Source organism: Rhincodon typus, chromosome 21 (assembly GCF_021869965.1).
Source record: "Rhincodon typus isolate 14 chromosome 21, sRhiTyp1.1, whole genome shotgun sequence".
NCBI classification, from domain to species: Eukaryota; Metazoa; Chordata; class Chondrichthyes; order Orectolobiformes; family Rhincodontidae; genus Rhincodon; species Rhincodon typus.
Window position 1 is genome coordinate 35351718 of NC_063352.1, and position 14969 is coordinate 35366686.

Below are 14969 nucleotides of genomic sequence, written 5' to 3' on the forward strand. Positions count from 1 at the left end.
AGAGAGAGAGAGAGAGAGACAGAGAGAGAGAGAGAGACACAGAGACAGAGAGAGAGAGACACAGAGACAGAGAGAGAGAGACACAGAGACAGAGAGAGAGAGACACAGAGACAGAGAGAGAGAGAGACACAGAGACAGAGAGAGAGAGAGACAAAAAAAAGGCAGCGAGAGAGGGAAAATGTAAAGCAAACAGTTAGAATGTCTATTCAATTAAGAGATGGCCCCAAAGCAAACAAGTTATGGGTTTGTGGGATAGTGTACATCAAGAATGGTTAAACACTGATGTAGTATTTATGATTAATTATTTTTATTCATTATTAAAGAGAATTCTTCCAGTTTCTTTCAGATTTATAAAGTTAAGTATTCATGCAGAATGAAACAAAGCCATTTCAAATAAAGCAACTCAAAACATGTAAACCTGCAGGGTTTGTGCATATTACTTTGCCTTACCTCCATTTTTAATAGCAGCAATTCCTCGACAGAAATCATCAAATGCAATGACCCCAAGACCAGCAGGATCTAAGTATTTTGTCAATTCCTTTACCTGAAGGGACAAAGAAGAAAGTTCACTATAATATTGGATTATCAAGCAGCAGACCATGAAAAAGACAGACAGCCCTGTTCCTACAACCAAAGATTGATAGCTGGCAACCACATGTGAACACAAGGCCAATTTAAAATCAAAAGGATTGTTACCTCTGCAACGCACAGTTTGACTATTCACAAGACATAATTTGGACTCACTGAAGAATCAGAAACGTATAGTACTGGGAGGCCATTTAAATCATGGCTGTGCTTTTCTTAAAAAAAAACGTGTAGTCATGCTCAGTCTCATATCCTTGCATTATCCATAAACCTAGAAATTTATTGCACAAATACCTTGCGTGGCCGGATCACCATTAAAAAAAAACTGACAAACCCTCGAGTACAAATTCTGTTGAGTGTGTCATCAAAATAAAAATTTCAAATAAAGTGGTTAGAGATTTTTGTTTTCTTCAGCTAGAAGTGCAACGGCACTGGTCAGGATTCCCTAGATGGGAAAGTGGTTTCTTCACACCACATACAATGAACTAATTCACCGCTCTACTATATAAATTACTTTGGCCAGGAAAAGTTAACTCATTACATAATCCTCATAATATGGATTTGAATCAAATTAAATTTGTCTGAGAATATTTACTGGCTGCATGGTGGTTCACTGGTTAGCACTGTTGTCTCACAGCACCAGGTTCAATTCCAGTTGCAGGCAACTGTCTGTGTGCAGTTTGCACATTCTCCTAGTGTCTATGGGTTTCCAGGTGCTCTAGTTTCCTCCCATGTCCAGAGATATACAGGTTAGGTGGATTGGCAATGGGAAATGCAGGGTTACAGGGATAGGGTTGGGTGGGGGTGCTCTTTGGAGGGTTGGTATGGACTTGATGGGCCAAATGGCCTGCTTCCACACTATAAAGCATTCTATGTCTTATGATCCAGGAGAACTTCATTAGTATACTACATCATCTGTGAGGTGGACACGGAAAATCTGTGCCCTCACTCCCTTGTGAAGGCAAAATCAAAACAGGAGTTTCAAAGGCATTAGAGAGGGCATTAGAACAGAAGTCAGACATTTCCAATCTTGACCTGCTGTGTATATAACCAAAGCCTTTACCCTCAGGCAGGCACTCATGCAGCTTCTTGCAGCTGAGAGACAATTCCTGATTTACAAAGGCATTCCAACGATACTTTGTTTTATTGCCAAACAGAAAAGGTCACAACTGAATATACATTTTCTATATCACAGTTGCAATACCTGTACTGAATGTGCCGTAGTGTTGGTGGAAAAAGTGAACAAGAACTTCTATCCTGCATCCAAATAAGTCGAACTCCAACAAAACCTGCAATTCAATAGTGATGACATCAACACTAAAAGCAGGGCACTATCAACCATAAACCCAAGCAAACAGTAAGCATTCTTCGAGGGCCATTATTGAAAGACTCAATAGCCTACATAATACAGTATTCTGTTACATCCCACTGGATGATGTGTTTATGAATCACCACCTGACACCAACTCAACATGGACCACTATCCAAAATAACATATTATTTGGAACCTCAACTCATCGTCCATCGCTGCTAATGTCGCTACATTATTGTTGATGATAATCTATCAACTAGTTCTTATCCAAGCTAGGTAAACATGCAACATACTAAACAGAAGGTGAAACATTTGTTCAGAGAGAAAAGGGAGAGTGCCATTATCTGGGCCATGCTGCCACACCAGCTAGCCCTTACTAGCTCATCACACAGGGTCATTGATTCATAAAGATTAAAAGACAAAGCAAATACAAAAAAGTTAAACAGAATAAAAAAAAACTAACAGATAAAGGTTCGTGAAAACTAGCATGGCTGTTAAGGGAAATCACGTTTAATTAACTTAGTCACCAAATTCCCATCTCTGAAAGTATGAAGTTATCTTTCACTTGTTATGATGACTTATGATACAGGGGAGGCAATGGCCTAGTGGTATTAATCACTAGACTGTTAATCCAGAGACCCAGGTAATGTTCCAAAGACTGGGTTCAAATCCCACCACAGCAGATGGTGGAATTTGAATTAAATAAATACCCAGAATTAAGAGTCTAACAATGACCACGAATCCATTGCCAGGTTAGTCGGGAAAAACCCATCTGGTTCACTAATGTCCTTTAGGGAAGGAAACTGCCATCCTTACCTGGCCTGGCCTAGCCTATATGTGACTCCAGGCCTACAGCAATATGGTTGACTCATAACTGCAATAAATGCTGGCCTAGCCAGTGACACCCTCATCCCGTGAACGAATAAAAGAAAAAAACTTCCAATTTCATTACTCAAGTGCCCCCTCCTCCAGAAGCTGAAAACAATACCAGCAGTTATCAGATGACAAAACATCCTTCATTTTAGCTTTTAGAAACCTCGAGCCATTCACAGTAGTTCTCACAAATGACTAGGATCCTCTTCCAAGTTTAATTTCCTTCCATTGCTGTTGCTCTGCTTCTGATATTCTACAGTGTAGAATCTTGATGTGAATGTGACAAGCATGACAGTCTTGATGGTGAATTCAGCCTGTAGGAGAATGTGTTCCAGTGCCTCCACAAATACATCCAGTCACTGACCATGCCTCTAAATCTATACCTTTAAAATCAATTCAGCTAGAATTTTGTTATTCTGACCTAGAATTGACCAGCACAGGCCTTCAACACAGAATAAGATTTTATCTACACAGTCGTGCCCCCCTCAAGTTCCACCAGTTTTCAAGTTCCAGAGAACTAATTTTGAAAGAGGTTTTGTAATCTTTTCAAATCCAATTTCAAATACACAACATCCTTCAGCCTGGTGTCTTTTTATTCCTCCCAGCTCTAATACTGGCCCATTTCTCATTTCCTTTCGCACACCTAATCAAGGTCTGTCGTGTAAAAATGGTGAAACAAAATACTGCAGGAAGAGTTATTGTTCCATACTAGGGCAGGGTGGCAGAAAGTAAAGACAGGCAGGCAGGACAGCCATTGCTCATCTTTGGGTAGGTTGGCAGGGCAGGCAGCTCAGTATCATGCTTCTCCAACATTCATCCAGGATTGGGTCTCAGCGGTTACCGGGATGTGGCCAGGGTATCAACAAGAGGCAGAGCAGCTGCTTCCCAGGGGTCTGTGACTCCAGTCTTGGTGCTTATCCATCCACACTGCTCACACACCCCAAGTTCTCAACGGCAGGGGGAACTGGGACTGTGTCCACTGACTAGACCTTCTAACTCTTACCTCAGTCCAAGGTGGTGGCAATCAGCTCATGCTAATGATGACATGATTTCACCCCTCCCCAGGGTTTACACTATTGTTTTGCTTAAAAATGTTATTTCTCCATTTTGAATTCACTTCCAAGTGACTGCTTTGTTTTTTTCCCTTTCTCCTGCAATCCTGGGTTTGTGCCATTATTAGTGAAAAATTGCAGGTAGGTTCTCAGTACATAGAGTACACCAGAGGCTTGAGAAAGAAAAGTTGTTGTCCAAGGGATCCATTACCAAATAAGAAATAAACCCAGATAACCACAATATGCTAGAAATACTTAATGCAGGTTTCCAATTCTCTATTCTTACATTGTTACACAGTGTCTACCATAATTGCCAGTCTTCCATTTGCTTCACAAGCGGGGAAGTGCTTCTGAAGTTAACGTATTGTTACATAAAACTTGGATTTAAAGTATTCCTCAAATTAGTTTCCCAGTCTGTTCTTGGAATTCAATTGAACTTTGTACCTCACTATTTTCCTATAGTCACTAGTTTGCATGCAGCCTAGATTTTGGCAGTGAGAAGTGGAGTTTATCTTCTTTGCCACTGACACTCTTGGCAAATGTTGTAGAAATGCATTAAGTAACTGCTCTTTATTTTCAAACAGAAATGACTGAATTGGAGTGTTGAATGTGTATCTGAATTGGGTTGCAAAGACCAGTACAACCAAATGGTTTCTTGACTAAACTTGGAGTTAGAGGGGCTACTTGGCACTGTTATTTGTGATCACTATCTAAGGTCACAAGGATACAAGGCTATCGGGCAAATGCTGGAAAATGGGATGAGAAAAGTTAGGTTTTTAAACCAACATAGACTATGGACCGCAGAGTCTTTTTCTGTGTAGTAAACCCCGAAGTATGACTCATTGTTTTAAAGGTTACTGTCTCTGGTTTAAGTGTAAAGAAGTAGCAAACAAGTTAAAAAAGAGCCCTGATTGGGCACTAAATGTAAAAAACTTACTACATTTCTAGACTAGTCCTTTCTGCACCCAAGACACAGTTACTATCCAACACAACAAGAGTGAATTAATACTCTCAAATGCACAAAGCAGACATTATTGACTTCTCAAAATTGAACTAATTAATCAGACAACATCAAGAAGGGAGAAAACTACCTCACTGATGCCCACTCTCTAATCTCTATGACATGTGCTTCCACTCTGCATGGATTTATAATAAGTAATGAAACTGGAATATCAAGTGCTTAGTGGAAACGGTGACTCAGACCAGGGACAACTTCCAAAACATCAATTGTTGATTTATCAAATTCCAATTAGGACTAAGTGTACTGCCTCATTAAACTAGTGTCCAGATTTGGTTAGAAGCCACAAGTTTTCTGGCATACAGAAATATTCAAATAGCTGTTTGAATTTTTACAAAAAAACCTGTATTCAAGTTAAATGTTTATTTTCCCAAACACAAAAGATGAAGATGGAATTAGAATCGCAGTATCCCTATGGTGCTGGAAGAAGCCATTCGCCCATCAACCCTCTGAACAGTATGCCACCCAGGCCCAGCACCAGCCCCAGCCCCAGCCCCAACCCTATCCCCATAATTCTGCATTTACCATGGCCAATCCACCTAACCTGCACATCATTGGATTGTAGAAGGAACCAGAGCACCCAGCGGAAACCCACGTAGACAGAGAGAATGCGCAAACTCCACACTGTCAAAATAGTCACTCAAAGCTGGAATTGAACTGGTGTCCGTGGTGCTATGAGGCAGCGGTTCTAACCACTGAGCCACTGTGCTTATATTGGGGAGGTCCAGTACTACTTTATGGGAAAACTCACCTAAACTAAACATCAAGCATTTCAATAGCGTAGATACAGTGGACATGTTGATGTAATTAAGAGAATGTACTGCTGAACATTACGAGCACAGGGGAGGAAACGGTTCCAATCTCTATGAATACGGCTGCGAAAAAGGGAAGCACAAGGAAGATGGAGTCAATGGCTGATCTTAGAAGGTCTATTGAAGCAATGGTGTGAGATGCACAGGTAGGGCAACAAAAAAGTTGGAGATTTCTCCCCAGCTTTGATAGAGGGGTCAAAAAGGATGAAAAAAAAAGGAGTCATAGCATAGCTCACAATTTTGTTTAGGAGCAGTGGAACATAAAGCACAATGATGGAAAGCAATATGTTTTAAATGAAGACTCGATAGATTGGGAAAGGGTTACTTTTCAAACAAAATTAAAGACAGCTTGAGTAAAGAGAATCATTCAGTTTCAGCATGAAAGAGAGCTAGTTACTAAGTTATGGGAATGGAATTGAGGGTGCAGAAGGTAGGTTTTGAGAGTGAGGTGATCTTGTGTACTAAGTTATGGTAGTACAGCTTCAGAAATAAAAAGGGGGTGGAAAGTTGGAGCCAGCTAGGCATAATCTAACTTAAATAAGCTCCTTACACTTGGTATAAAGATGGAGAAAGGGCAAGGTAGCAAGTGATAGCAGTTTAGAAGGAATCAGTAAGAGTACAAAAAGGAGTCTACCATTATCATCTTCCTTCCAGGATGATTGTAAACTACTTATAGCAGAGCAGAGGGGGCCTAGTAAAACCTAACTAAGTAAGCCAGACTGGTAAATTAATTACCAAAATAATACGTTGTGCCCTCCATGAGCAATTTTCTTTTTTGGACCTGTTAAGGATTTCCAGGGATAAGGGTGAACAACTGGGCAAACTGACAACTGCAGAAGTGTCAGGGAAGATTTAAAAATGGGCCAAAGAATGTGAAACCATTTAAGTATAACTGTAAATAAAACAGGACAGTTTTTCTAATCCACTCACTCCTGGATGATTGTGGGAAGGAGGATAAGGAAAGCAAGTGGTTAAGCCTTTACTACTAAAGGTGGTGGAAATGGGAAGGGTATGTCATAATAATTGCAAGTAAATTTCTTTGAATGGAAAAAGATAGTGGAAAAAAGCGCCAGAAGAATTGTTAATTTAGGTTAGGGTGATGCAAAGGAATCCAAAACGAAGACCAAAATCAGGGAATAAATGAAGATACTAAGTGCAGAAACTGAACAAGTTCTCAGGTGAGCTGTGGACAAATGGGGTCTTCAAGGTGACGGAGTGAGTGATTGAGGGTGAAGGGAGGAGTAAACGCTTACAGTATTTGAAAGCTCTTCAAAACATTTCCAGAAAGCCAAGTGGATGATCCATCTCAGCCTCTTCCAGTGGGCTTCAGTATTTCAGATACCAGATTTGCTCCATGGTGATATCAAGGAACAGTTAGAGACACTGGATACGGTAATGGCTACGGGCGCTGACAATATTCCAGCAATAGCACTGAAGACTTGTGGTCCAGAACTTGCCATTCCCCTAGCAAAGTTGTTCCAGTACAGTTACAATACTGGCATCTACCCGGCAATGTGGAAAATTGCCCAGTTATGTCCTGTACATAAAAAGCAGGGCAAACCCAACCTTGGCAAATTACTGATAATCGAGTAGACAGGGGTGATAAAGTGATGATACTGTCAACAGTGCTTTCAAGCAGCACTTCCTCAGTGATGCCCAGTTTCGGTTCCACCAGGGCCACGCAGCTTCTGACCTCATTACAGCCTTGGTTCAAACACGGACAAAACAGCTGAATTCCAGGAGCAAGGAGAGGGTGCCAGCCCTTGACATCAAGGCTGCATTCGACCAAGTGTGGCACCAAGAAGCTCTAGCAAAACTGGAATCAATGAGTATTGAGGGCAAACTCTTTAGCTGGTTGGAGTCATACCGGACACATTGGAAGACGGTCATGGTTGTTGAAGGTCAGTCAACTCAGCTCCAGAACACCTCTGCAGGGGGTCCTCAGCATATAGTGTCCTAGGCCCAACCATCTTTAGCTGCTTCATTAATGACCCTCCCTCTATCATAAGATCAGAAGTGGGGATGTTCATCGATGATGCTGAATACTGTGCAGTCACTTGCTGCTCCTTGGATACTGAAGCAGACCAAATGTCCAAAAGCAACAAAGATCCGGACAATATCCAGGTTTGGGCCGACAAGTGGCAAGTAACATTCATGCTACATAAATGTCAGGCAATGACCATTATAAATAAGAGACAATCTAACCACCGGCATATGGCATTCAACGGAGTTACCATTGCTGAATCCCCAACTAACATCCTGGGGGTTATCATTGACCAGAAACTCAATCTAGCTCACCATATAAACAGTGGCCACAACAGCAAGTCAGAAGCTAGGAATACTGCAGCGTGTAACACCTCCCGACTCCCCAAAGCCTGGCCAAGGCACAATGAGGAGTGTGATGGAATACTCCTCACTTGCCTAGATGCATGCAGCCCCAACACTCAAGAAGCTGGGCACCATTCAACACAAAGCAGCCTGCTTGACTGGCACTACATCCATAAGCATCCACTCCCTCCACCATGACACTCAGTAGCAGCAGTGTAAACCATCTATGAGATGCACTGCAGAAATTCACCAAAAAGATCCTCCACAGCACTGTCCAGACCCACAACCACTTCCATCTAGAAGGACAAGGGCAGCAGACATATGGGAACACCACCTTCAATGTTCCCCTTCAAGCCACACACCATCCTGACCTGGAAATATATTGCCATTCATTCACTGTTGCTGGGTCAAAATCCTGAAATTCTCTCCCCAACAGCATTGTGGGTCAACCCACACTGGGTGGGCTGCAGTAGTTCAAGACAGCAGCTCACCACCACCGTCAAAGGCAACTAGGTTGGCAATAAAAAAAAAGTCCCACATTCACTTCCCAAAAGCCAATTTCTATTCCTTAGCAGCGAGAAAGCAGCTCAGCTCATCTTTAGTCCGGTTAAAGCCAATTATGCAACAAATCCAACACCACAGAACAGAGACATAGTAAAATTCCACTGAAACTGTGCAGCACAAACATCCCTATGAAATATAGTAAATATCAAAGCAACCAACCAATACCTTTTAAACAATTCAGCAGCAATTTCTGGGCAGGATATAGGAATGTCAAGCTACAAAAGCAGAGAATCAGCTTAAGAATTTATAAATACCTAGAATTTATAGCTCGTTCTAGCTACAGCTTCAGCAGCATATCAGCTTTTAACTCAAGTTATTGCTTTTCATGAGTAAAATGCAAACTGCACAGTTTCTGCAATCACTACGTTCTGCCTTGCTTGGTCACACCACAACCTCAGTAAAATAAATGCTCAGCTTTGTTAGGGGGAAACCTTTATAAAAAGGGAGGGCCACAAAATTAAAGCTTTAAACTCTTCCACATACACTGTTTGAAGTAATTCGGCACTAAATTTTCAATAACAGTAAAATGATGGCAGGGTCATCTACAGTGTTATCAAGCAACACCTGCTCAGCAATAACCTGCTAAATAAGAGATGGTAGGAACTGCAGATGCTGGAGAATCCGAGACAACAAGGTGCAGGGCTGGATGAACACAGCAGGCCAAGCAGCATCATAGGAGCAGAGAGGCTGACGTTTCGGGCCTAGACCCTTCATCAGAAAAGGGGGAGGGGAAGGGGGTTGTGAAATAAATAGGGAGAGAGTGGGAGGCGGATAGAAGAGGGATAGAGGAGAGGATAGGTGGAGAGGAAACAAACAGGTCGAAGAGGCGGGGATGGAGCCAGGAAAGGTGAGTGTAGGTAGGGAGTTAGGAAGGGGATAGGTCAGTCCAGGGAGGACGGACAGGTCAAGGGGGCGGGATGAGGTTGGTCGGTAGGAGATGGAGGTGCGGCTTGAGGTGGGAGGAGGGGATAGGTGGGAGGAAGAACAGGTTAGGGAGGCAGGGACGAGCTGGACTGGTTTTGGGATGCGGTGGGGGGAGGGGAGATTTTGAAACTTGTGAAATCCACATTGATACCATTGGGCTGCAGGGTTCCCAAGCGGAATATGAGTTGCTGTTCCTGCAACCTTCGGGTGGCATCGTTGTGGCACTGCAGGAGGCCCAGGATGGACATGTCGTCTGAGGAATGGGAGGGGGAGTTGAAATGGTTCGCGACTGGGAGGTGCAGTTGTTTGTTGCGAACCGAGCGTAGGTGTTCTGCAAAGCGGTCCCCGAGTCTCCGCTTGGTTTCCCCGATGTAGAGGAAGCCACACCGGGTACAGCGGATGCAGTATACCACATTGGCAGATGTGCAGGTGAACATCTGCTTGATGTGGAAAGTCTTCTTGGGGCCTGGGATGGGGGCAGGTGTAGCACTTCCTGCGGTTGCAGGGAAAAGTGCCGGGTGTGGTGGAGCTAACCTGCTAAATAATGCTGGTTTTGGTTCTGCCATGGGGCAAGGAGAGAGTGACAGCTCTTGGCATCAAGGCCACATCCGTCCAAGTGTGGCATCAAGGAGCCCTAGCAAAATGGGAAATCAATGAGAAAGGTGGTTGCTGGAGGTGAATCACCTCAGTTCAAGACATCTCTGCAGGACTTCAAGCAATCTTCAGTTGCTTCAATGAACTTCCCAAAAGGTCAGAAGTGGGGATGTTCACAGATAATTGCACAATGTTCAGCACCATTCATGATTCCTCAGAAACTGAAGCAATCCATGTCCAAATGCAGCAAGATCTGGACAAGATCTAGGCTTGGACTGATAAGTGGCAAGTAATATTCACAAAACAGGTACAGCAGGCAATAACCAGCTCATCACCACCCCTTGATATTCAATGGTGCTCCCATCAATGAATCCTCCTTTAACGTTTTAGGGTTACCATTGACCAGAAACTCAGTACACAAATACAGTGGCTACAAGAGCAGGTCAGAGGCGAGGAATACTGCACCAAGTAACTCACTTCATGACCCTCCAAGCCTATCCACCATCTACAAGGCAAAAATCAGGAGTGTGATGGAATACTTTCCATTTGACTTGATGAGTACAGCTCCAAACACTCAGGAAGCCTAACACCTTCAAGAAAATGGTAGTTTGCTTGACTGGCACATCTGCACCCTCCACCACTGGCACTCAGCAGGAGGAGTATGCATTGCAGAAACTCATAGATCCTTAGATAGCACCTTCTAAACTCACCACTTCCATCTAGAAGGTCATGGGCAGCAGATATATGGGAATATCACCTCATGCAAATTCCCCTCTGAGCCACTCACCATCCTGACTTGGAAATATACCACCATTCCTTCAATGTCATTGGGTCAAAATCCTGGAATTCCCTCCCTAATGGCATTGAGAGTCTACCTACAGCGCATGGGACTAAAGCAATTCAAGGTAGCTCACCACCTTCAAGGGTGAACTAGAAATGGGCAATAAGTGCCGGCCCTGCCAGCAACAAAATCCTATGAATGAAAAGAAAATTCAATGGGATTGTTGAGAATGGGAAGAAGGCAGAGCACAAACACAGGATTGCGAGAATACAAGACAGCAGGGATTAGATTAGAAAGTTAAAAGGCCAGCTTCAATACAGTTGATCAATCAAGCTTACCCAAACCAATGCCTGTAATCATGTTCTCCAAGTATTCCTTTATCACCAATTCTAAAGTGCCAAAGAAGAATCATTAAATTTGGCGGATAAGCAAAAAACAAAAGAATGGAAGGCACAGGATAAACAAGTAAGCAAATTAAAAGGTAAGAAATAAGGGTACAAATTGATAACCCAAAAATAACCTATTTACTCCTGCACAAAAAAAGAAGTTGCTGGAAAAGCTCAGCAGGTCTGCCAGCATCTGTGAAGAGAAAATCAGAGTTATCATTTCGGGTCCAGTGACCCTTCCTCAGAACGTTTTCTGTTTTTTCAAAAACACCTGTTTTTGTTCCTGATTTACAGCATCCACAGCTCTTTTGGTTTCTACTTACTCCTGCCCTGTTTTCCATTTACTAACCTATCCTCAATCCGTGCTGATACATCATCCACAGCCTCATGCATTCAGTTGTACAATAATCTCATATGGCACCTTATTCATTAAATATCCAAATAAACTAAAGCAGATTAATCCAAAAGAGGAGATTGAATTACAGCATAAATTTTACTATAAAGCAGAGAAGGGATCATGTAAACAATGAAGTAGTGATAAAGGAGAAAAGAATGGAACTAACCCACCCATCTCCAACCCAAAAATTGACAAAACATATTCTTAACTTCTCAACGATTAAACGGAATGGCTGCTTCCAACAGGGATGATGTACTCTTGACCAACCTTCCTTTGCAAGGATTGAACAATGTTCTTGCTGGGCTTAGATCAAGATTTCTGCAGACTTGAAAAAACTGCCAGTTAATCTTTAAATTGCTGATTGTCTATGGTTCAGTCCGAATAATATTGCTCAACATTCCACACCCAGAAAAAAAAAGGTGCGCAGATATCCAAAGTTTATTGGCAGAAGATATTTGGCAGTGACTTTAGTTCAATTTCTGCACATCAGCATACTAGGTTTAGAAAACAATTGGGTTTCTTGGAGATGTACACGAGGGCCTGCAGAATCCACACCAAATGAAGAGGGGTTATGCAATTTATGCACACAGCGAGACAACATTCAGATTTTTGACTGATAACTGGGAAATAACATTTGTCATACAATGGCCAGTCAAATGACCATCTTCAACAGAAGAGAATCTAACCATCTCTCCTTGAAATTCAAAGACAAATTACATTTCTGCCTCCCTAATATGAAACAGGCTGGTTATTTTGACACCAAATGGATCAGTTCCTAGATGCCCTCAAATGAAGAGGCCCCTGCAATGGCTGAGCTCTCCAACAGAGCTCAGCAAATTTCTCTATACTGCTGGGTTAACAACTTGTTTATTGTGACTTGGAATACAAGTGATTAAAAAAAAGGCCTTCATGTTTTCAGACTAGATTTGTTTTTAAAAAATTGATTAGAAGATATAGGTAAGATCATTAATCATATCTTCAGCTTTTCATTTCAAACGAGTAATTACATCAAAACAAGGTTTAAATATAAATATCTTAGCATCTTGCCACTGTAAAAAATAGATGCAGAACACTGGGGACATCCTGTATCCTATTATAACGTAGGTTGCAATACTGCTCTTCAGCATAGACGTATGCTCCCACATTTTAAATGATCTCCAATACCATGCAGCATGCTCCCAATCCTGATGGTGTCATAGGGAGAATAAGTGGACACCTGCCACTTACAACTCTTAGAACAATCGTTATAGGTGGAAAAGTGACTGAAAAAGATATTAAAAATGGTGTAGGCCATTCATTCAGTCAAGAGAGCTCATTCCACTATTCAATAAGATCATGGCCAATCTGATCGTTTGGCTTTCACCCAAATTTTCCTTTCCTGCCTGCACCGTAATCAAGTGCAACTGAAAAGACCCAAGCTCAAATGAACACCAGAAAATAATTCCATTGATCAGAAGTTGCGCCTCCTCTTTTCAGTGTTACTTTTATATTTAATTATGTTTCCCCGCCCCACCCCACGCCAATTTTATAAGCAAGGAGGAACATCCTCCCAGTGTTTAACCAGTCAAAGCCCCTGCAGAAATCTTTCCAAATGATCACCTCATTCTACTAAATTAGGAGTACAAAGTCACCTTTGACTTCATTTCAAAAACCAGACTAGTAAACCATCACTGAACTGTAGTAACATATTATGTCAATCAATCTATCATGCAGATTTACTTTTCAGTCAAAGTATCAAGTACTGTGACTTTGAGGAGAAAAATAGGACACCTTGTTACGAAGGGGTAGCAAAGTTACCTTTGGCCAAAATTATCTTCAAATAAATAGCTGTTGGCATGTTACGATAGCAGCTGGTGATACTAATAGACAAGTGAGATCCAGAACAAAACCTGGTTTGATGGGTTACAGAGATAGTAGGAACTGCCGATGCTGGAGAATCTGAGATAACAAGGTGTAGAGCTGGATGAACACAGCAGGCCAAGCAGCAGAGGAGCAGGAAAGCTGACGTTTCCGGTCTAGACCCTTCTTCAGAAATGGGGGGAGGGGAAGGGGATTCTGAAATAAATAGGGAGAGAGGGGAGGCGGATAGAAGATGGATAAAGGAGAAGATAGGTGGAGAGGAGACAGACAGGTCAAGGAGTCGGGGTTGGAGCCAGTAAAGATGAGTGTAGGTGGGGAATTAGGGAGGGGATAGGTTGGTCCAGGGAGGACGAACAGGTCAAGGAGGTGGAATGAGGCTAGTAGGTAGGAGATGGGGGTGGGGCTTGAGGTGGGAGAGTGGATAGGTGGGAGGACAGGTTAGGGAGGCGGGTATGAGCTGGGCTGGTTTTGGGATGCGGACGGTGGGGGGGGAGATTTTGAAGCTTGTGAAGTCCACATTGATACCATTGGGCTGCAGGGTTCCCCTCCCCCATTTCTGAAGACGACCCGAAACGGCAGCTTTCCTGCTCGGCCTGCTGTGTTCATCCAACTCTACACCTTGTTGTCTCAGATGCTCCAGCATCGGCAGTTCCTACTATCCCGATAAATGTAGGAGACAGTTTAGAACGATAATAGCAAAACAAAAGTGAGTATGTTTACCACATTCTGTTACAGAAACTGTAAGAACAATCATTATTTTGTGCTTTTCAAAATCTGGACTGACGTAAGAAAGAAAGATCATAAAACTAGTGTTTAGAAAAGCAGGTAACCTGATACTCATGGCAAGTATTGTAAATAGTTGCTTGAACAAACAGTAATTGAAGCGGTTGCAGACAAACAGAAATTCAGGTAGTCACATATAGCTCTAGCTGGCTACAAGTTGATTGGTTTATGGATTAGTGACCCGTTTTCAATAACAACAACCTCTTGCCTGGCAACAGCTGTGTGATTGGTTGTCAAGTAACAAGTTAGAGGAAAGGGAGAAGGGATAAGATCTCCACTAGCTCAGAAGCAGTCTGTTCCCAGCAGTCAACTCATTTTAAACCTGAAGAAAGTGAGTTAATTTTTCCTTCAGCATTTCCTATAAATTGGAATTTAAGTTGATAAATCAGAGGAACTTGACAAGTGAAACAGCCACCCTGTGCCTTTTTGCAAACCAAAAGCAGCATCTGGAAGAGAAAAGCCAGGAAGAAGCAACTCAATTTGTAGACAAAGACTTCTGAACTATCTTTTCAGTTTTCCCCTCTTTGCTCTTCTTTCTACACTACTCCGCCACCACCACCACCCATCTCTATGTCAGCATGCATGCGACAGAAAGGTTATAAGGGATAACAAGGTGTAGAGCTGGATGAACACAGCAGGCCAAGCAGCATCATAGGAGCAGGAAAGCTGACGTTTCGGGCCTAGACCCTTCTTCAGAAATT

At 42.5% G+C, this 14969-nt stretch overlaps 1 protein-coding gene across 3 annotated transcripts in view; it reads right to left on the bottom strand.

The window, feature by feature from the left end:
• The window catches only part of rab11fip3 (RAB11 family interacting protein 3 (class II)), a 101274-nt gene that overhangs the window by 69741 nt on the left and 16564 nt on the right, over positions 1 to 14969 (bottom strand). For all 3 annotated transcript variants that reach the window (XR_007264378.1, XM_048609471.1, XM_048609470.1), the window contains exon 2: positions 451 to 544. Coding sequence is in view for 2 of the 3 variants with exons in the window: in XM_048609471.1 (XP_048465428.1) it covers positions 451 to 544 (94 nt within the window). In the remaining variant the exon portion in view is untranslated. The remainder of the gene's footprint in view (positions 1 to 450; positions 545 to 14969) is intronic.